This window comes from Lissotriton vulgaris, chromosome 2_1, assembly GCF_964263255.1.
Source record: "Lissotriton vulgaris chromosome 2_1, aLisVul1.2, whole genome shotgun sequence".
NCBI lineage: Eukaryota > Metazoa > Chordata > Amphibia > Caudata > Salamandridae > Lissotriton > Lissotriton vulgaris.
Genome location: NC_141687.1, coordinates 513,054,686 through 513,077,096, shown reverse-complemented (window position 1 = coordinate 513,077,096; position 22,411 = coordinate 513,054,686). Strand labels below are relative to the sequence as shown.

General features: G+C 44.3%; 1 protein-coding gene across 1 annotated transcript in view; it reads left to right on the top strand.

Moving 5' to 3' along the window:
* The window catches only part of RFTN2 (raftlin family member 2), a 404,027-nt gene that overhangs the window by 93,821 nt on the left and 287,795 nt on the right, over window positions 1-22,411 (top strand). Inside the window, exon 2 of the mRNA XM_086955427.1 lies at window positions 6,771-6,954. Within this exon, the coding sequence (XP_086811553.1) occupies window positions 6,771-6,954 (184 nt within the window). The remainder of the gene's footprint in view (window positions 1-6,770; window positions 6,955-22,411) is intronic.

Below are 22,411 nucleotides of genomic sequence, written 5' to 3'. Positions count from 1 at the left end.
TTTCGTTGAGTTACATGCACTCCTGTAGTCTCACCTCACCACATTGCTCAGGTCACATGTATTCCTGCACTCTCTACCACAATGCTGCCTACAGCAGCTCATACTTTTGCACACACCCTCACTGCTCTGAGGAGCTGATTCCTGCAGTTTCAACCCACCATCGCGGTGCACAAGTCACATACATTTGTTCAGTCACTCGTTCCCCACCCTGTTGTTAACACACTCCTATAGTCTCTGCCACTCTGCTCTCAGATTTTAGACATCCCTACAACCCCTTCCCCACCCTGGTCTCAGAAGGTGCACTCATTCCAGTAGTCTAGTCTTTCCCAAACTTCATGACTCGAGATGCGAAAGTCCAAACAATAAAGATGCCTTTAAAGTCTGTATTTATCTTGTCACTTTAACCCCTTGCATGCTGGGGCCGTCATGAGTCTTGGTGGGCGTGTGCTCACGACAGCCGGTGGCCGTCCGAATCCTGCCCACTATGTAAATGACCCACACAGCGTGAAAATTCGCAGCACATGCAAGGGTTAAAACATTTTTTTTATTAGCTTTTCAACATAACCACAATCATGGACAGTGGATAATCTGTTTGGTAGTATCCTAGAATTACAGAAGATACAATAGTAGGCATGTCCATATTCAACCACACCACCCTTACCCCCCCCCCCCTCCCCCCCAACTTCCAAATCGTAAGTTGGAATCATTTTCGGCCAGCAGATAAGTGCAGACCATCAGTTGACTGCCCGAGATCTATATCTCGGGAAGCCCCAAACTCTGGGGTTAGTCCGATTGCCTACAGCTAGGAGTTTCCCACACTGCCTTCACCCCGGGCCCTTCCCCCGATCACTCATTGCTCATAAGATTTGTGTCTCTAAGTCGGAATAGTCTTTATCTGTGGTGTCTATTATGTTTGAGTCATAGCACTCCAGGCCAACAAATCATCCCGACCCTATCATCCCTTCGGTACCTCCGCATATGTGCCTCCTCGACTCCAGCCCATTCTAACATGTCCTTCCTCCAATCTGTCGGAGTACGGGCTCTAGTGCTCAGCCAACCAATAGTAACTTGGCATTTGGCTACCACAAGTCTCAACATCGTGAAGCATCTGCTCACTTTGTTTTTGGAGTTATTAGGAAGGAACCTCAAAATGCATTGATTAATCGTGTGTGGGATTGACCAGCTGGACAAATGCTCAATATGTTCTAGAACAGCGTTCCAATATACCCCCACAACTAGGCGATGCCAAACTATATGTACAAAGTCTGACTCTGTTGCCCGACATCACGCACAGCCCTGTAACCTATCTGGATATATTGTATGGAGTTGTCTAGGAGAGAGGTATTCCATATGTATCATGTAGTAATGTCTGTGTGGAGGCAGGTACCTCCAGGAATGAAGGCCACACCTGTTGTGCTGTACTGCAATCTTAGCGTATTGGAGACTAGTCCGAACGTCTCAATTGCGTCTCGTAGTGTAATAAAATGATCCGCTGGATATAGATCCGAGAGCCACAGACAATCCCCTCCTGCCGCTTTGCAATCGGGCGATTTGTTCAGAAGAGCGAATAATCCAGAGATCTAAGTCTAGGTCATATGGTGTGTGTTCGATCACCCTCCGGATCGTTCTCTCCCACTAGGAGCCCATAAGGGCCTCAAATTCCGAAGTGCATTTTTTCTCCCATAGTCATTTTAAAGTCACACATAAAGTCAATGGCTGTGGGCAGAAAAAAGGTGGATCAATGTGTTTTAGAAATTTCAGTGCAAATGAGCACTGGCCTATATTTACATGAACACATTCTACTCAGAGAGAGAGGTTCTGGTAAATATGGTCATTTATCTGGTTGTTTGTCATAATTTTTACTAGAAATACTTGGGCTACTTCTTTGTAATCACTTTTAGAGTTTGGTCATTTCGTTTTGCTGTTAGTGCGTAGCTATTAGACTCTTATTTTTAAAAATTTTATTTATGAAGTTTTATATAGCGCAAACTTGATCCCGAAGGATATCAGAGCGCTTTACAATTTGAGGCATTACGAATCATAGTGATATGAGGTAGGTACATTCAATAGCCATAGAGTATTTACATAAGAAAATACAGTGACATGAGGTAACTTTAGGATACATTTGATATCAAGACGTGCTGGGGCTCCCAGTACTTGTTTCACGTTTGCTGCTGTAGATATGAGAGGAATCTGAATTATATTCTGGTTTCAAGAGCTCACTCCACTTCCAACCACAGTTCCAGTACTTTTTTAGGTTGAGCCTTGGCGGCGTATATCGATGCCTGCGAATGCACACGGGAAGAGTGAAGGAAGATACAGTCTGGTGATGTCTACTTAGACTGAACTTTCTCAGTAATGTCCCGAAGACTTGTAATAAATAAAAAAACAGGTGTTATTATTACCAAAATAAGCAGTATTTATTTTACTGAGATCAGAAAAATGAAAGCTCATGGCTGTAAACATTGAGAATCGAGCTGCTGAACAGAGATTATCACTCAAAAGGCGTACCCCCAAACGTCAAATGCATTACCTGCTAGGTATCGGCCTGTTGTATGTAGGTGCAATAAGTAATGCCATTTCAGTGCATTCAGTACTGGAGCACCTGCAGAAGAACATTGCTTAAGCAATGGTTCTGTCTCTTCTTGTTAATGCTTCCCCAACAAATACATCAGGGTATCCTTAGATGTCAATTATTGTTCAATGTCTTTGAACGTTTATTAGCTATTACACCTTTCTAAAAATAATTAAGTAAATAAAATATGCTGGTTTGCTAGTGCCAGCTCTTCAATCCCTGGTGGCACAGCACCCAGGATAATGTGCTGCATGGCTAAACACTTAAAAGGCCCAAAAGACAAGACCTATTGACTGTGCCAATGCTTGTTTATGAATTCTGAAGTGGCTTAAAACGTTTTTACTTTCTGTGTATGGAAAAGTCCTGCAGTATCTATTTATTAAACAATGTTTACAAAGTGACTTGAATAATGATATGTTTAGATTTTTTGTAGCTAGGTCCCACATCTTTTTATTTAACAGGATTTGTATTAATCAGAATACCAATAAAGTGTGTGTGTGTGTGTGCTATAACATAAAGCTGCTGTTAAATCAGTACTTATTCCCTAGGGGTTTGTATGTGTCCGAGGGGGCGGGGAATAGCCTCAACAAAGTTCTTAATCTCTTAATTAGGGTCATTGACTTGAGTCATGAAAATGCCTTTGTGCTGTAATTGTCAAAGAATTGTATTATCATGATATCAGCAGGTTTGGAGTGACCACAACATGTTTACAAAGTTTCTTAGGACTTAGTTGTCCTGCTCATATTAGTATATTTCGATTGTGTATTTTACGACAATGAATACACATATTTATTCACACGATTATGGGCCAAGTGCAAAGAACTGTATTCAGGTGGAGAGTGAACATCTGCATATCGCTTAGGTCTGTCCACCAATTGTTTATGGTTGTTTTACAGAAAATGTCAGTCTTAGCTCCACGTCAAACGTATGAAAGTTAAACTTTGCTTCACACAGATTACATTTTGTTATTCAAGCAAGAATCAGCCTTTCATAGGTGCAAGAATCAGCCTTTCATAGGTGCTCTCGAAAGCCTTTCACTTTAAAAATGAATCAGTAGACTTTGTGTCCTCGGCTTGATTTTCTACTTCCTTCCTATTTCTTTTGGTTCCTTTCTCTATCCTGTTCTTCTGGTGGGTGTTGTTTTAAAAGGGTAGACCACTGATTCAAGATACAAATGTTGCTCTTTTTTCATTCGATTTCACGTCCACGTCTTCTGTCTGTTGAAAGACTGTTTGTTCTTGTTTCTTCACTATCAGTATGTCCAAAATGTGAGAAAACATCTAAACAAATTGCATTTTATAAGTGTACTGCAAGTGTGCATTTCTGTCCATATATAGAGTCATAAAAAAAGTTCCCCACAGGCTACTCTTTATACAAAATATATTTATATGTATTTACACAAACACACCACACAAAGAGACAAGGCATATTTAATACATAGATATATTTATGTTAGTGTGTTATAGTAAACAATAGTCACTTTTTATATTACATATATTTTAATATATGACGATTTTGTTTCAACAAGCTCCAAAAGAGAAATTCTTGTTTAGTAAGCACAGATTGTGTTTTTTGTTACTGTCATCTATAAGAAGTCACAGTTGTCTTCAATGTAGGTAACATCGAGTAAGTGTGGATATCTAAACAAAAGTGTGGTATAACATTCTATTTTCCTACGGACTTTTGAAGATAGATAACTCTATTAGTTTATCTTGTATTGGATTACATGTGCTATATTAAAGATTGTGAACATGCTATTTATCCCCATTGTTTAGTGTGGGGAGGGCCATGAGTGGGCTACAATGGGCCTCCTCTCCTTCAGAAATTGAATCAGAAGAAAAAGGCACTCCAAGCAAAGGCCAGGAGTAGCCTGAGTTATTTGTACCTTATTTTTACTGACTGGTTGGGTCAGATATTTGAATGTGACATAGACTATTACTTAACAGTACAATGATAATGCATTATTCTTAGTCCACATAAGATCTAGTACTGAGTCCTCACTGCCTGATTCAGATCAGGAGACATCTAAACAATCTCTGTGTCCTGCCATAATTTGTGTAATAAATTATACATGTGCCTTATCTCAAGGAGCGGCCCGTGTGGGTAAAAGTGGTGAGGTCGGGTTGAATTAAATAAATAATACATTTCCCTCGTCGTCTGTTGAAATCCACTCGGCCCATCGCTCTTACCTGCAAGGGCCGCAGCTGCTCATCTCCACATCCCACTAGTGGTAAATGAAAATAAAACCACACATTTCTAATTCAGTCTTTCCAGCATAAGGCAAATAAGGAGATCTCTGTACTGAAGAAGAGCTTTCCACAAAACAAAACCCCAAACCAATTTGAATTTTATTTGTAAACCTATTTTGTATTTAATTCAGGTCAGTATATAGCACAAAGTTAACAGATAGTGAAACTGAGCGTTTGACAGCAAAAAAGCAAGAAAGGTAGTTTGTTAGTAACATCCAGTGCTGTACCCTGTTATGGAACTGTCTTCCAGAAAAGAATAAGTCCTACTGATGTGACAGATATGGTCATTACATTTACGTTTTGGCTTTAGCACTACCCACCCCTTTGGGTGTGGACCATATTAAGAAATTCAACCACATCATGCTGACACGCAGCAAACTTCTCTGGCTCCTGCCCATGCTTCAGGGCAGCTGCATCGCCTACAAAGGCACCAGAAACACAACCTTACTATAAATAGCTATGAAGCCACCCATCTTAGGCGGACAATGGCGCACTAGGAGTCAAGACATTACACATCACTTTACAAAGCTTTGCTAATTTTACATGACACAACAGACAGGAAACGAGAAACTGCAGGAAAGAAAACACCAGAAGACAAGTTGTCTTAATCAATTTTCCTATGATATAGAACATTGCCCCTATTGACACTGGGACTCCTCCTACCTTCCTACAGAAATTCCCAAGGGACACATGACTTCACAGAATATTGTCACCTAACCCACTAAGTATCCCCATAACTGCAATTCAAACAGAATTGGAGGCTCAGACTCACCCTTCTTGTGGCTATTTCTAGACATGAAAGGTTTTTGAGCCATCACACATCTGTTCATTGCTGCGTTGCTTGCCAGATAGTTTCACTCTATATAAATACCCATACATATTGACATACACTGTATGGCAGTCGTGCGGAATCCTTGGGTTAGGGTCACTGAACATATACCATTGAGCATGAGTCCTTGCTTTATGCATAACATTCTTTATGGCAGTGTTGTATGTATATTATAGACTTCAGACAATTGTGAATCCATCCACGATATAACCAGGAAAAGTTGCAGGAATGTATCTCTAGGCTGTGTAATGGGTTACTCTGTGAACAAATGCTAAGGTTGGAGGACAACATAAACCAACGTGAAGGAGAAACTCTGCTGCAGTGTGTCACTGTGTCTCTCCTCTGCTCAGGATATTTTATTTCTGGACATGAAAGAACCAGTGACTGCTGCGGATATTCTGTAGATAACATAAAAACAAAACAATTCTTCAGTAGAGGACCTTAAAACAGTGGGCTCCTTAAGGAGCAAGATTTTAGCTGGATATACCTCATCTATGTAAACGCACTGAATATCCCTATTTGTATTAACTTTGGATACGGGGAGTAATGATTTGTTCATCTTAAATGAGCGACAGTAGACTTTGACAAGTCGTGCAGTCATGCAAATCGCGAGTATGAATTACAGGATCATAGCAGCCAAATTGGAGCGCTCCTTTCTTTCATTGAGGCTCTTGTAGGGAAGGTGCCTTCCCACTTATTAATGGCGTGTCAGTGTCCATAAGCTGCATAGAGGACCACGGGCCTTAGAAGTCGGAAACGTACAGGATTTCCAATGTAAGTGCTTTGTTTTCTTCTTAAAATGGAATATTAGAACCACTGGTAAGGGTCTGACAAGATATACACACATAAAACATGTGGGTTCTTAATCTTGGGCCCAGAGTTTGTTGTGTGATGATTGAACGGACAATTAACTGAGATGGGGAATAAGGTGAAGTGATGGATGCTCGAGAAAAGCAGAGGGGAACAGAAATGCATAGAGGTGACAAGCAAACGGAAGACTGTTGGCTGTTAGAGGCTGCTGCTATAAATATACAATTGGTCGTTATTCTTTCGTATTCCTTTACAGTTATATACATGAATACCTCTATATAATCTAACGCTGTCTTTTCCCTTTTAGCAATACCAAATCCTGAAGTCATCAAGATCAACTCTCTCTGTGATATACCAAATAAAGTCGAAGATTATTACATGAAGGGATTTGTGATCAGGGCTGTTCATCCAGTCATCCTGTCCATCGGCCGGAGAAAGCATTTACCCGTCAGTTTCTTGTATCGTGCGGTGTTATCAAGGCTCAAACCAAGGTATGCCACGCATCTGAGGACCACTGCGCCTAAACTGGGGTTTCCTGAGACCAAAGGGATTCCTGAGACAGAAAGGACACTACACATTTTTTTGTAGTAGAGGAAATAGTTTACATGTTAAATGTTTCTGTCCACTTTTGCCCCGCACTCTGTTTGCTCCAGCATGTCCATCCCCTTCAATCCGTCGGCCCTGTCGCTTACTGCCTTCTGGAATAGGAGATGACCGTAGCCACGGTATGGGAATGAATGTGCTTACGTCATCGAAGAACCTCTGCCCATTTCTTAATAAAGCCAGAGTACTTGATTGATTTTGTTTAATGCCATCAATTGAAACCACTGTATATCCGCAGCGTTCTTTCTGAATAAATTTTCTTTAATTTCTTTGTATTTTTGTGCGCCTTCGCTAAGAGGTAGATATCTGGATCGTTTTGCACTTCATATTTTTCTAAGTGTAATGTTCCTTGTGTGTTCCAGAGCTGTTAATGCTCCCACGTCAGATATTGACCTAATCCTGCTTCTTTGCCCTGGAAACTTCTGGGCCTGTTGGAAGGCAGCCATTGCACCATGATACAGACAGACCTTGAGTCTGGAGTCTGCCTGGCCACGGAAGAAATGAGCTCATTATGTCAGCATCCTATGTTATGTTACCACGGTGGAACGTTTCTTCAATTTTAGGCTAGAGCCCAGGAGCCGAAGTCGTCTTTTAGTTAATAAAGGGACAGTGGTAGAAGTGTGTAAAAACCTTTTGCAAAGATAGCACTGGCCAATTATTTTGTAAAATATGACAGCCACACTTTACTTCTCACACACAAACATGCACACAAATATGCTTACCACATCCTATACCTACTCTCGTCTGTCTCTCTTACTGGATGGGGCACAGAACACCTGTTTGGAGTATGTGTTTGATAGGGTGTTGGGCGCAGATTGGCCCATAATGGAGGTTTTGGTTGAACTGCATGAAGTTCAAAGAGGCACTAAAGACGTAGTGTATAAGAGACCAAGGTGTACTTAGCCCCCATGTTAGAAGGGGGCAGTATCTAAATCTGACACTGCATTGTGGCACGTAGCAAGTGGATTTGTGGAGTTCTCTGGCAATATGTCATATGAGTCCACCTAGAAGCAACGGAAACCAAACCTGAAAAAACAGAATGTATACCGTGAAGGGTCTACATAGAAGCGAAGGAGGCAAAACTCCTACAGTTACTGTTAATTAACTAGAGTAGGAAAGATTACAGTAAGTGGGTCTAGGTATATACATCTTGGAGAAATGTTCTTCAAAGAATTCTAACCTATGGGTTAGAATTCTTTAGAAATTTAAATGTATGGCGTCTGCTCCAAGGGTGCTTTCATTGTCCTAGCATTCCTGATTGCGGGACAGATCACATCACATACTAATTACGTGCGTATTAACTCTAAATGTGTGTGCGTTTATCACTTATTAATCCTTACAATTAGTCTTCCGTTGTCCCCAGACTTCATGTTTTGTTTTCCTCTACTCGCACGTTTTTTATATATCATTAACAATTAAATGAATCAATTTAGGTTGATACAGAAGGACATTTTGCATTTTCTGTAGCCATATAATGTACTTTTGTGGTTTCCATATCTAGTATTGATCAACAAGAATGGAAGCTACTAAAAACGAACAGAAATGTTAGTTTTCAATATTTTCTAATAGAACATTTACAAAAACAGTTTATCTCTTGTTACACCTATCACCCTCCCCCCATTCTGTCCTTCCATCTGTGATGGGTTCATCTACCACACCTGCCCCTACCCATGCAGCTTTTAGATCCATTAACATCTATTGATTTCTTCCTCAATAAAGAATTTGTAGGCTAACCCACATCCACAATACACAATAGGGTCTCAGAATTACTAATCACTGGTGCCTTCCAGGATATTTAAGGAACTTATTATGTCAGCTTTTGCCTTCTTCCCCCTTGTCCTTCCATGTTTCCGCCATTTCCTCTCCCCACTTGTCCACTACTTTACGAGTCTCATCAAGCAACCCTAACAGGCCTTGATGCAAGACATAATCTTCTACCAGTTGAATTTTCAAAAGGCAAACTTCTAAAAGAGTACATTTAGCCCCTGTGATAGATTACCACCAAAGTAGAGAACCCAAGTGAATGTTCAAGAAATTTTTGTTCGAGCCTTTATGGAAGGCATAGAAGAGTTATCCCTCTGAGAACATCACCAGTTCCTAGATTGGAGCTCAACATTGTCCTTACATGGCTCATAGAGCCACCATTTGAGCAGGCACACATGCACACTGTGATTCCTTTCATGAAATAAGCCTTCCTTGGTCCTCAATATATTTCCATCACAGAATTAGTGAACTGGAAATCCTAACAGTGAAGTGCCATTTATTCAAATGCACAAAGACCAGGTCGTTCTTGTAACAAATCCTCATTCAATGCCTACATCATCTCCCCATTCCATGTCAATCAAACCACTTTTTTGTTAATTTTTTCCTGACCTCAGTCCATTGTGGAAAAGGCCATTCTCTAGATCAGGGTCTCCAAACTTTTCTGTAATAAGAGCTACTTATGTTCAAGGAAAAACATTCACAGCTACTAATATTATTAGTGTTGTAATAGTGACCACACATGCAAGATTAAAGTAGTGGCCACGCTATGGAAGATTACTGGCAGTGATCACCTCAAGGTATCAGACAGGGTTGCCAGCAGTAATGTAGAAAAGCATTTTTCAATTTGAACATGATAGCCAAAGCTGCAGTGCCCCTGACACGAAGGTAATAATATCAGTAATGTTGCTTTATTTAGCACTCAAATATGGAATACTTTGTCAGGACCCGTATTAATAAGTAATGTATTCATCGTGCTTCCCCATACCTCTAGGTCCTCCAAAACCTCATCTCTCCTAGATATTTTGAGCTGTACTTCTTCAGCTAATGCCCACTCCATAGTATCCCTTATCCATACATCTATCTATATCAGGGCCACGCAAGGTCAGCTATACAATAGCTGTACTTATTTTCACTAATACCAACGTCAGTTGTAATCAAGTGATATTGCATTTTTTATGTTTTTCTTTCTGGTGATAGCACACAGTAAGCATTGCCCTGGAAAAAGCATGACGTGGGTCCAGTATCCCTATGTAGCTACTCAGATGCTTCATTTAAAAACTCTAACTTTCCCACCGGTCCATGTAAGATGGAAGAAGGAAGCCTGGTCTTTCTACATCTAGGACTGCGGTTGGCTTACTAGGGGAAATTTTACTTAGCTGTACCAGTGTTAACAGCTTAAATCATTCTTTGCAAGACATTTAGGGGCCGATTTCGATGTTGGTTGGAAAGCCTCTGACCGCTAGTCGGAAGCTTTCCAACCGACATGGTTCGTTTGCGGTCTGACCGCCAAACTATGATATCGGCAGTCGGAGTGTGAACCAGTCGGTTATTCCGATGCAGATCCGACTGGCTCTCTCTGAGTCACCGCACTGTAATCCCAAATGGACGGCGTTTACGCAACCGGGATTACGATGATGATTTCCAACAGCCTTTCCGTGCCGGCCTGTCTGACATGGAAAGACTGTTGGAAAGCTACTTTGGGGGCCCCCTAGCAAGGCCCCCTTGCCTCTGCTGCCTAAGGTTGGTGGCCGAGGGGGTACTTAGAGTGCCCCTCGGTAAATCCATGCACTGTATGGCAGGCCCCATGGAGTGCCTGCCACAAAGTGCAGGGTTTTACACACACACACATTTCTTCATGGGAGCCTGTATTACAGCTGGTTTACGGCCATAACACAAGCTCCCATTGGGAAATGAGAGTATCCGACCGAACAGTGTTCGCTCACATCGTAATCAGGCCGCCGACCAGAGGTCGGTCGGCCCTGAGTCCGAGACGGTGTCGGTAAGAGGCAATTCCGGCTGAAATCATAATAAGCCCCTTAATGTCATGGTTAGTAGGGAACTCCTTTGATATTGCCACGTTTTCTCTCTGGCAATGAGAGATCAATTAAAAAGCCTGACATGCTGTACCCGCTCCCAAGTTATTCAAATTTCCTAGGTTCTACTTTTTAGGTCTCGCGTGCAAACGCAGCGCAGCTGCTTCGCTACTGAGACTCTATTGCTGCCGCTTTCTGTCCCTAAGGGAGACAGGAGGTGGCGCGCGCGGACAGGAGATGTGCACGAGCAGGCACATCTGCTGTCCACGCTTGCGGTGTTTGAGCGGAACGGCTCTCACACGACAACTTGTTAAAGAAAGCCCCAGGCGTCAGTGTTTTCGCTTTCATTTCTCTAGCAAGGCATGTAAAGCTCTATTTTTTCAGCATTATGTGCTTTTAGTAACCAGCGTTGCACCCCGCCTATGTCGTGCTGGTTACTAAAAGCACATAATATTGAAAAAATAGACCAATAGGTTTTGTTTTATTTCTCCACTGCTCTTTACCTGGGACTGCCACTTCTGAAGCATTGGTTCCTTCCCCCATAAACAAGGTTGTTAATCTTGGTCTGCACTTGAGTCAGTTTATTCAATTGATGAAAGAGGGCGGCCTTCAACAATACTACAATCCATGCTTTAATTCAGGAACTGAAGAGCAAAATCGCAATGTGACTCGCGGGTAAGTCCGCGTAGCTCTCGAGCCGGTTTGATCAGATGTTGTCTGTGGACGCCATGTGAAATAGTCACCATGTACCGCTACATGGGGTGCTCGCTACCCGCAGGTGCGATGTTGGCCGTGGATGCCGGACTCCCTGCAGCCGCTACATGTCGACCCCAACTTCTTTAAGATGGTGGAGGGCTTCTTCGAGTGCGGTGCAGGCATCGTGGAGGATAAGCTGGTAGAGGACCTGCGTGCCCGTGAGATTGAGGAGCAAAAGCGGCTTTGAGTGCGGGGTATCCTACGCATTATCAAACCTTGCAACCATGTGCTGAACGTCAGCTTCTCCATCAAGAGACAACAGAGAGTGGGAGGTGATCGAGGGCTACCTGGCACAGCACAGTCAGCACCAGACCCCATGCAAGGAAGGTGAGAGTCCGTCAGTTATGCTACTTTCTGCGCAGCGAGTAGTGGCTACACAAATAGCCCTTGCAAGGCAGCCTATTAGCCTGCTACGCTACCATCACTTCTTTAGAACAAGTAGCTCACAGTTCGTGCAAGCAACTGCGGTAGGAAATGACACTAGCCCAGACTTATACAATGACAGGCTCTACTTTGTAACAATAATGTTAATGTTTTCCTGTCTTCATTTTCCATAACGTCTGATACAGTTAAATGACATTTTATAGTTTGCCCTGTGAAGCGTTGATAACTTTGAAAGGGTGAACCCCTGAACAAAGGAGCTGATTATAATGCCACCAAGCCCAACAACCCTTACTGATGCCTTCCAAGTGGTACGGTTTCTACGTTTGACCAAACGCGAACTGCTAGCTCCAGGTGAGAAACGGTTGCAGATATACCTCAGTGTCTTACCCTGCACCCCCCACCCATCTCTGTGCAAGCATGGCGAGGGCCCGCCCTCACGGCTGATGACATGGGACCGCATGACAAGTTGATATGGGCAGCAGTGCAAACATTTCCAGAAGGCTTGGTGCTACTACAGGAACGATGGTATGCCTAGTGCATGATTGGAATGGCATTTCTGTTTGAAAATTTAATTATTCCAGATGAGAATACAGCAAAGCTTTACCAGAAAATAATCAGTGGGTGCATAAATTACTTTTCTGACACCACTCAGTTAACATTTATTTTGTAAAGGCAGGAAACTGGGTTACATCTTTAAGACCTATAGTTATATTGTAAATCATCATAAAATATATCCAGCATGTATTATGTGACTACATTGTCTGCATTGCATTATGGCTCAGAGCTTCATATTTTAATACTTTGAGGCCAAAACCTTTAATGAACTAGACGTTTCTACCCATTTCCCAATCAAAAATATATGTATGCCAGAGGACAATTTACAAAGGGCGAAAACATAGATAAAAGGTATCCATTATTGAAAAAATATTCATTCTCATAGACATTCATTCTTATTGTTTTTAAAGAGACTGAAACACATTACACTCTTAGATCAGTCCAATACATGAGGATTTATTTCTTGTTTAATATTGTGGGGATTTTAGTATTGTTTTACTATAGCGTTTTCTTTGAAATTGGATTTCAGTCACACTAATTAAAAGTAAATTAGGATGCCATCACTGACCCCTTCACCAAACCCCATGGTTGGAGGAAGTTCCTCCATTTCTCCCTGCCCTGTCTGCTCAAGAGAGAAGTCATTCACTATCTCCTTAAGAAGGGGGGCTTCCATCACTGCTTTCTTAATGTAATCTCCTGAAGAGAGGGGGGGCAGGGGGGAGGGTACACGGCTACAGCTCAATCTGAGCTGGACCCTGTGACATAATGAGCATCCCCACCAAATTAGCAGTAGGTCCTGTGTTAAGTAGATCAGAACACAGCCACTCCAACTCTTCACTAGAAGCACCTGTGCAACACCTACAGCCACGAGCATGCATCAATAAGATGAACCCTGGCACTCAAGCAGAACCAGACCAGAATTTATGTTGTGGTCAGGTCCCCTCTTCATATAATGTGCTTATTCTCATTAATCCCAACAGTCAAAGCTGCACTTTGTGCAAGTAAATCAAGGGTCCTGCTCCTTGTATGTTGCTACTCTGTTCAGTGGTATTGGGAGGGGGGTGGAGTGTAGTACATGAGCAGTTAAGACGTGGCTACCTATTTGCTAGTAGTCTCATCAGAGATCAGCCAGCGCTGCATTTTATAATAAGATAGCTACTGCACTGATCCCCCCTTTACCGCAACTATGAATTTATTGGTATGAACATGTAAAGGAGTCAAGTTGCTTGTAAGTTTCAATACTTTCTAAACCACTTTAATTCTAAAAGCTTGTTCTTTTGGGCAATGAGATTTTGTGCAGAACCTCTGAGAACTGCCTTAAAGGCCTCCCAGAGTGTAACCTTCGAGGCAACCATGCCTACTTTCTCCTTAAAGTATAGTGCAATGTCTTCTCAGAGTCCAACTTCCACCGCTAGGTCCCTTAGGTGCCATACGTTCAGTCTCCAGCTAACCCACCCCCACAACCCCTTCCACCCAATTGCATCAGTAGCGGGGAGTGGTCTGAGAGTCCCCAAGCAAGATATTCTGCTTGAGTAAGGGCACCCACTTCCCCAGCCAGGGCAAAAATGTAATATAATTATGTCAATACTCTGTAGGCCCCTAAGAAGTATGAATTTCTGTGTTTAGGGGTGCACGCCTCTAATAATCGGATAGGTCAAGAGCGGAAGCAAACCTTGAGCGTGGGGTGGCCGACACAGCTGCATCTGTGGATCCAGAGCAGCCCAGCGCAGTTGCCATAACATTGTTAAAGTTCCTCCAATAATATCTAGTGAGGAGTTAGCCTCCAACAGAATTTCGGATATTTTTGCTAGTGTGTGTGGCTGAAGTCTGGGGAGAGTGTATATGATGAGGAGAGTAATAGCAAGTCTCCCCAGATCCCCTGTACTCACATGTACCTCCCATAGGGATCAGACCAGTGTTTCACCAACTGGAATGGAATTTTATTTTTAATCAGTAGCAGGTAAATTTTGATCGTCCAGGGCCGAGGGCGCCTCCTCCGCCCCCGGATTAGCCGCGCTTTGCTTCATTGGCTCTACTCTCCATGCTGTGACATCCAGTAGGTCCCACTTGCTGGTCCTAGAGCATCCTCCACCCGGGCCGCCGTCTGTCAGCCAGAATTGCAGTCACAGACCAGGGTATCTTTCGGGTGCCTGAAGGCGATCGGCACCCCTACCAACCCCGTTTCACATTAGGGGCACCTATGGGCCCGGCGCCTGTGGGTCAGTTGACCACGAAACTCACAGGAGAGCAGCTGCTGCCATTGCCGTCTTGGTCACACCCCCTCCACATCGGTTTTTGGATGAGACTGTTATTGGCGTCACTGTCGGGTGAATGGGGCCTGGCACACCCTTCTGCCTCTCCACCGGTGGCAGCCAGCAACAAGCATTGAAAACGCATCAGGTCTCGCCTTTGATTAAGTTAAAGCCATTTGCTTTGCTAATTGTATTGTATAGTAAAGCAAATTGCTTTAACTTAAGGAAAGGTGAGACCTATTGCATTTTTAATGCTTGTTTCTACTTCTTTTCCATGTTACCTCATATTAGCCAGAAGGACGTGAATCGTTATGTGGCTCTCCAGCACTTTTTGGACCCTTGAATGTAATTGTTAGGAATCTTGTGTATGAGAAGAGAAGACCACAGATAACCCAGCAGCTACAGGTCCCCCAGGATGCAGTAAGTAAATATAATGCTGTAGGAAAGAATTAGCTGTGGGGATAGATGGGAACAAAACAATTGGGGAAATACAATAGGACTAGATGGGATGCTCCCGGACCTGGAAACTCATTCGGATTATGGTAAAAAACACAATTAATACAGTTTTTAAACAAAAACAATGCAATTTTCACTGAAAACGGAATTTAAATATTACTTACATCCTGCAAGGCCTGGGTCCTGCTTACCCACATGGGTGTAAAGAAAACTGGTCCCATAGGTAACTCCAATAAAGAAGTACAAAGACCAAAAAGCAAGGTCTAATCCTAGCCATGGCTAACCCAATTCAAGGGAAAAAAACAAACATAAACAAGGGAGAAGCTGGGTGATGACTGCATGGAAGACCAGAAACCCCACCTAGTTGCAATGTTGCTTCGTAGTGCACTTCTCTTTCCATACCCTTTTATACTCTCACCTCCATTCATGACACAGAATGGGAAAGGAGAGGATCTCGCCCTTCTTAGGTGGTGCCATGTTTGATTGGGATTATTCTATGTGCAGATCTTGTTGTTTTACTAAAAGGAGGCCGTCATCTTGGAAAAAGTTTCAAAAAAGAGTTTCACATCCCTGCTTTAGGGCCATACCAGACCCTGGAACCATATCCTCCAACTCCCATGGAATTGCTGTCTATCACCACAATGCCGAACATGGTGTTAAACCAACTAGCCAACCCCTTTCAGATGCCTGGCACAGAACAAGTGTAAGTCTGGACAGTAATTTCAGGGATTTTCCCGTGTGGACGTTAGATGAAAATGTGCCACCTTCATAACTTACATCTCCATAGTTGTTGGATTGGGCCATGTGACACGTTGGTGTTTATCTTATATTGACAGCCCAGCTCCTGTCCTATTGGGATGGGTGGTTTTGTGGTATTGAATTTGTGGGTTGACAGTTAGTGTCTTTGGCAGCATTAAATATGAAATCTCGTCTGGCTTGTATGAAAAGTGCATGACTCATGGACGACTGCTGAGCAGGGTTGCAAAACGACTTGACACTGCTTGGTATATCTACTAACCGTAAGACTGTGATGAGGAAGAAGGATGGAGGGGTAATGGTCTTGTAATCATAATTCTGATTGCACGGGTTTCTATACTTCCCTTCACTGTCTAATTTTGCCTCCCTCACTCCTTTTAATGTGGTCAGTGTCCTTCACCATTGTGATACTATTTGGGCATCACAAATAAGATTCCGGGGTGAAGGGTATCCCCAGTGAGATGGGCAGGGAGTCCAATTTTTTTAGATTTAAATGGAGAGCACAGTTGCTCATTCCTGGATATGAGACATCCTAAAAGTATTAGGAATGTGACAAGGGAAAGTCATATAGTCATAAATCTCTATTATTTTAACACCTTCTGGATAGGATAAAAATATGATTTAAAATAACTCACTTTCAGATTTCAAAGATATGGTTTGATATATTTATCGCTTTTGGCTAAACTGCTACACGATCGGGACCCGGATGAGGAATTACAGGAGGTACGCCGACCACCTTCACTCGAAATGCACAATAGTAGCATCATGTTTTTCCTGAACTATACCATTGTGATGCAGCACCAATGGGCCTCCGTCACAGGGGTTAAGTGTAAACTGCTCAAGTTTGGCCTCACCTACTCCCTTCTGTTTCCCACCAAGCTCCGGGTTGTTTCTGAAAATAAATCCCACTTCCACGATCCTTTGGTGACCTGGGACTAGGCAGAGCAGCTATCGAGCCAGAGGGATCCGTTGACTCAGGAAAAGCACACAATGCCACGGAGTAGGCGGAGATATATGGACGATCTACCTGAGGAAGTGTTGGCCTTGTGGCAAGTGTCTTGGCCTCATCGAAGGCACAGATAGACAATGACAGGCAATCAGCATTCAGAAACGGCAACATGCGAGTATGGCTTGTCCCACACCGCTGAGCCTTCGAACTCCGCCAGCAATGTTGAATCCTCTACATCTCACACTTCTCTGCTGGGGTCACGAATCCCCCCTGATGTTACACCTCACACTACTAATGACCTGTTTTAACTCCTCAAGCGGATGGTTTTCAGGCCTTTTCCTCCTCCCTTCCATCCTTCCCCCTAGCTGCCTGCTGGTATCCCCAATTGCCTTCTGTGTTGACAACATATACTAACTAAATCCCCTCCTATGGAGCTCACGTTGGGGCGATCTCTACTGCAGCATTATTATTACCAACATACATCCCCAAAGGCATCCTTCTGTACTAGCAAGCCACCTTGGCTTGAAGTGGACCATTACCAATTCTAGTAGTCTGTGCCTCCAGAAAGCTACACTTTTATTGTAATAGGTTTGTACAGGAGCCATTTGCCCTCTGGCCTATTTATTCTTGTTAACAATAAAGTTTCCTTTCTTTTACAGAATACCTTTGACACTTTAGTTCATAAACAATCGGATTGGGCATCATACCTCCCTTGTAGTGCATCCTAACCTTTCCCAACAACGCAGGAAGGTCTTTTACACATCGCACAACATGTATGATGCTCAGCCATTGTAACTTCCTTACATGGAATATCAGAGGCATGAATACAGCTACCAAGCGCTATGCTATTTGAGATGCAATGGGACGCTCATAACACTCTTACAGGAGTCACATGTCGTCGAACCGGAGACAAACCGACTCCAGAGGTGCTGGCAGCAACAGTTGTTTTCTACAAACTATTCAGCACTGAAATGGATGAAAGCAGAGGGCCCATTGCAACTGTATACGCTGTCCTAGATAAGAAGGCAGATACTCTTTGGTGGAGGGGACCCTAGATGGCCAGCCAGTAGTTATAGGTAGCATGTATGCCCCCAGTTCCTGACCAGCCGTCTTCCTAGATCATCTATTCGTGGTCCTGGCACAATCGGTTGAGGGTCCCTTAGATAATCAGTAGGGACTTTAACTGTCTATTAGACATTACACTGGACAGATCGTTCCCACCTCTTCCTCTGGCACCTACTACACACTGGCCCAATTGCTCCATAGCTGATCTTTGGAGGAAATCAGGTGGCAAGCAAAAGGGTGTGTGTACTCGTTATATTTTGGTCCTTTAATTGTGGCCTGATCAGATTGTATGTTCCAGCTCCATTAGTTCTTCGTTCACCCAGGTTGACTCCCTGGGCTGGACTGTTTCATATCACTATCCTCTGATGGCAAGCATCTGATGGGGGGCGAGAGGATGGGTGCTTCACACCCTCCACTACCCACATGGAGGCTTCAACCCTCGTTGTTGGGCGATAAGGTGTACCGCTCTACCCTCTGGGATAAGATTTCAGATTATTTCAAGCTTAATAATTACACTGCCTCAACTCATGCAGTCGAGTGGGATGCTTTCAAGGTCTCTAAATTAGCACAGTAGTGAGTGGCCTCTAGGGGGCATGAAGTGGAGATCAAGGACAAAAAAGAATCCATGCTTTGCTTGGAAGGCCAATCGCTCCTAGATTATGCCCAAAGCCAGAAACTATTGGCGGCTTGAACAAAGCTTTCCGACTTGCTTGAATGGCTTTACTTCATCAAATATGCTGCACGTGCAGTAAAAACCCATGCTGAAGCGGACAGGCCTAGTACTTTCTTGGCTTGGCTGATTAAGCAGGAACAGCCACGCCTCAAATACCGTCTCCTTATCTTGGCCGGTATTCGCAGGTGCACACCTAGGTGGATATCCAAGCTGCTGTCACTGAATATTACGCATAACTATATGCCATTGCCCAAACTGCCTCTTAGAAGGCTATGCTAGCTTTTCGTATACAAAAAAGTATATAGAGAAGTGTGCAAAAAAGTATGCAGACAAAGAATACAAAAAAGTAATGGATGAAATTTGTGAATTAATCTCAGCTACTGGTTTTATTTAAAGCCGCATCCTAGTCCATCGTTATTTTGCACACCATTACACCTCAGTTTTGTACCCAGCCATATGCAAATGAGTCTCGACCCTGCTCCAATGGGAACAGTCAAGCCTGAACTGCCAATGTAGGTCCTCCCTGAACTGGAATACATAGCGGCACCAGTTGAGTGACAGCCCGCTCCAGTGCCAATGCCCCGAGTGCCATCCAGGCCCAGCAGTGGCGTCCACCCTATCATCATTCCCATCACGGAGCCAGGCGGACATTATCCATCACCGGTTCTGGTGCCGACCGGGGGCAGACTCCTAATGTAAGAGGCAGTGTGTTATTGCTACGAGAGGCCAGGATTGGGAGGGGTCTGTGGTCCTAGATGTTTACCAGCCCTTTGAAGATCCTGAGGACACCTGGTTTGAGGATCTGGCGAATGCTAGTGGTCTGGACACCGCCCCAGACACTTGTATGAGCTGTTTCCATGCCGAGCCTTCACAGGAGGGTGCCTCATTCCCTATGGTAGTGTGGAGGGCAGCTGATGTCTTGGACCTTCAATTGCCCTTGGTGGCAGTAAAGGCGAATGTCATAATGCAGGTGCTTCAACTGGAAGTTACCCCATAGAATCCACTTCTCCCCTTCAATGAAGACCTCACTGACGCCCTGCTTGGGCCTGGTCCAAGCCAAGCACAGGGGATGCTGCGTCCAGGACAGTTGCCAGCCACCATTGTCTTTCCCCCGATGACCCCTGTTTCCTCACCCAGCCCCCCCCTCCTAGAGAGCTTTGTGGTCCAGGCATCCGCCACCAAAATCTACCCCAACGCATTCCCTACCACTCCACTGTATACCTTTGGGAAGATGATGTTCTCTTCTGCCAGACAAGCCTCTAGGGCAAATACTCCCATACAGACTGGGACTCAGTTGCACAAGTACTGCCTACGGTTTTGCAGGAGGCCCGAGCCATACTCTCTCAAGCAATTGCTCCCGGAAGAGTGCTGCTAATTTCGCCATATGATGATTGACTTGGACACAACAAACTAACTGGGCAGTGCAATTTCATCGTCGTTGTCCCTTAGGCACCATGCCCGGTTGAGAACAACTGGCTTTTCAGGGGACGTCCAGTCCTCCCTCAGGAACATGCCCTTTGATGGCACCTGTCTGTTTGGAGAGAAGGCAGACTCTGCGCTGGAGCACTTTAAGCTACGGCCTGCTCCTTGGTCCTTTCTGTGGTCCCTCACCAACACAAGACCACCTTCTGCCCATTTTGTGACCACAGAAGGGGTTTTCCACCGTCTTTCTACCCTCCCAGCCATCACAGCCAGCAAGTTGCTTAGTCTTTTCATGGCTGAGGTCACGGTTCCCACAGACCATGTGTGACAAGCAGCCAGAAGCTGGGCCAGTCCACCACCCTCCTGACAGCTGCAGCCTTCAAACCACTTCAGTTTACTCTCAGACCATGATGGGCATCCAGTGGGGGGCAGGATACGCCATCACCGGCACCAATGGAGGTATATAACATCCAACCATTGGGTATGGCATCTCGGCCAAAAGGATACTCCCTCTTCTTTGTGACTACTCCTCTACCCATGCCACCCATTTATGGCAGGCTGACGGAGGATCACCTCTCCTTGATCCGTCAAGATGGTGGTTACAGCTCATCTGCGGAGATCAAAGGGAGCCGCTTTTCCCTTATCTTAATGACTACCTGTTGAAAGGTTGCTTGCCCCAGGCGGTCGTCTACCACCTCCAGACTACTGCGGTCCTCCAGCACTCTCTAGGGTTCACTGTCAACATGCCGAAGTCGCACCTGACCCGTTCTCAGACACTTCCTTTCATCAGATCTGTACTGGACACAGTGTGCTTTTGGGCTTATCCTTCCGAACAGCAAGTCCAAGATATTCAGGCTATGGTATTGATGTTTCAGCCTCTAGCCTTGTTTTCGGTTTGACTGACTCTGAGACTGGTGGGCCTCTTGCATCCTGCTTGTTACTTAAGTTCATTGGCATATGGGGACTCTGCAGTGGGACCTGCAGGCTCAGTGGGCACAGCAGCAGGGTAATTTCTCCAACATGGTCCAGATCTCGGAGGGAAATGCAAAATATCTATAGTGGTGGCTGTCAAACCACGATTGAGTCAGTGGCAGACCCCTCTCCCGTCCCCAACCAGCGCTAACTGCAGTGACAGATGCATCACTTCTGGGATCGGGCAAACATCTGGGAAAGGTGGAGATCAGAGGACTCTGGTCTCTGGAAGAATCTGAGCTCCACATCAACTGTTGGAGCTGCGGGCGATTCGCTTGGCATTGAAAGTCTTTTTTCCTTCGATCAAGGGAAGGCTGATGCAGGTGTTCATGGACAACACCACCGCCATGCGGTGCTGCAACAAACAGGGCATGGTGGGGTTGTGGACTCTTTGTCAAGAAGCACTGCGCCTCTGGACCTGGCTGGAATACCAGGGCATATCTCTAACGGTTCAACACCTGGCGGGCTCTCTGTTCACCAGAGTAGACAAGCTTAGCCATGGTTGCCTAGCAGATTACGAATGGTGTCTCCAGCCTTAAGTGGTACAAGTTCTCTTTCAAGAGTGGGAAGAGCCTTGGATATATTTGTTTGCCACTGCAGAGAACACACAATGTCAGTAGTTTTGTGTTGCTGTAATTTCCAAGCCAGCTCTCACACAGAGATGTTTTTCGTCTTCCTTTATGCTTTCCCCCCAATTCCACTCCTGCCCAGAGTTCTCAAGAAGATCCCAGGAACGACTGGGCCCAAATCATTCTTGTAGTTCCATATTGAGCATGAGAAACAATCTTCCAGGAAGGCTATCTCTTCAGGAGGATCTTCCATCGGAGCAAGAGGGCCTGATTCTGCACTTGACCCTGAAATGCTTCGCCTCTGTGTATGGAGATTGAGCAATGACATTTGGCAGCTTTTTACCTTCTACCTGTAGTCTGTAATGTTATTTTGAGTGCCAGGTGGCCCTCCTCTAAGACTTTATATGCCTGCCGTTGGAGAAACATTTGTGGAATGGTGCACGCTCCAACATGTTGACCCTCTGTCAGTACCCCTTTTCCCATGGTCTACTGTTTATTCTTTCATTTACCCAGCAGGGCTCTGCTTTGGGCATGTTTGCAGCTTATCTTCCTGCCATCTTGGAATTTTTGTGGTTGCCGTCCCTTTGATTCCCTTTTGTACATAGGTTCTTGAAAGGTCTCCAACATATGTTTCCATCAACGCCTTTTATTATGCCCCAGTGGGAACTTAGTTCTTTCGTTTCTGATGTGTGCCCTCTTTGAGCTACTCCACAACTGCCCACTCAGTTAAAACGGCCTC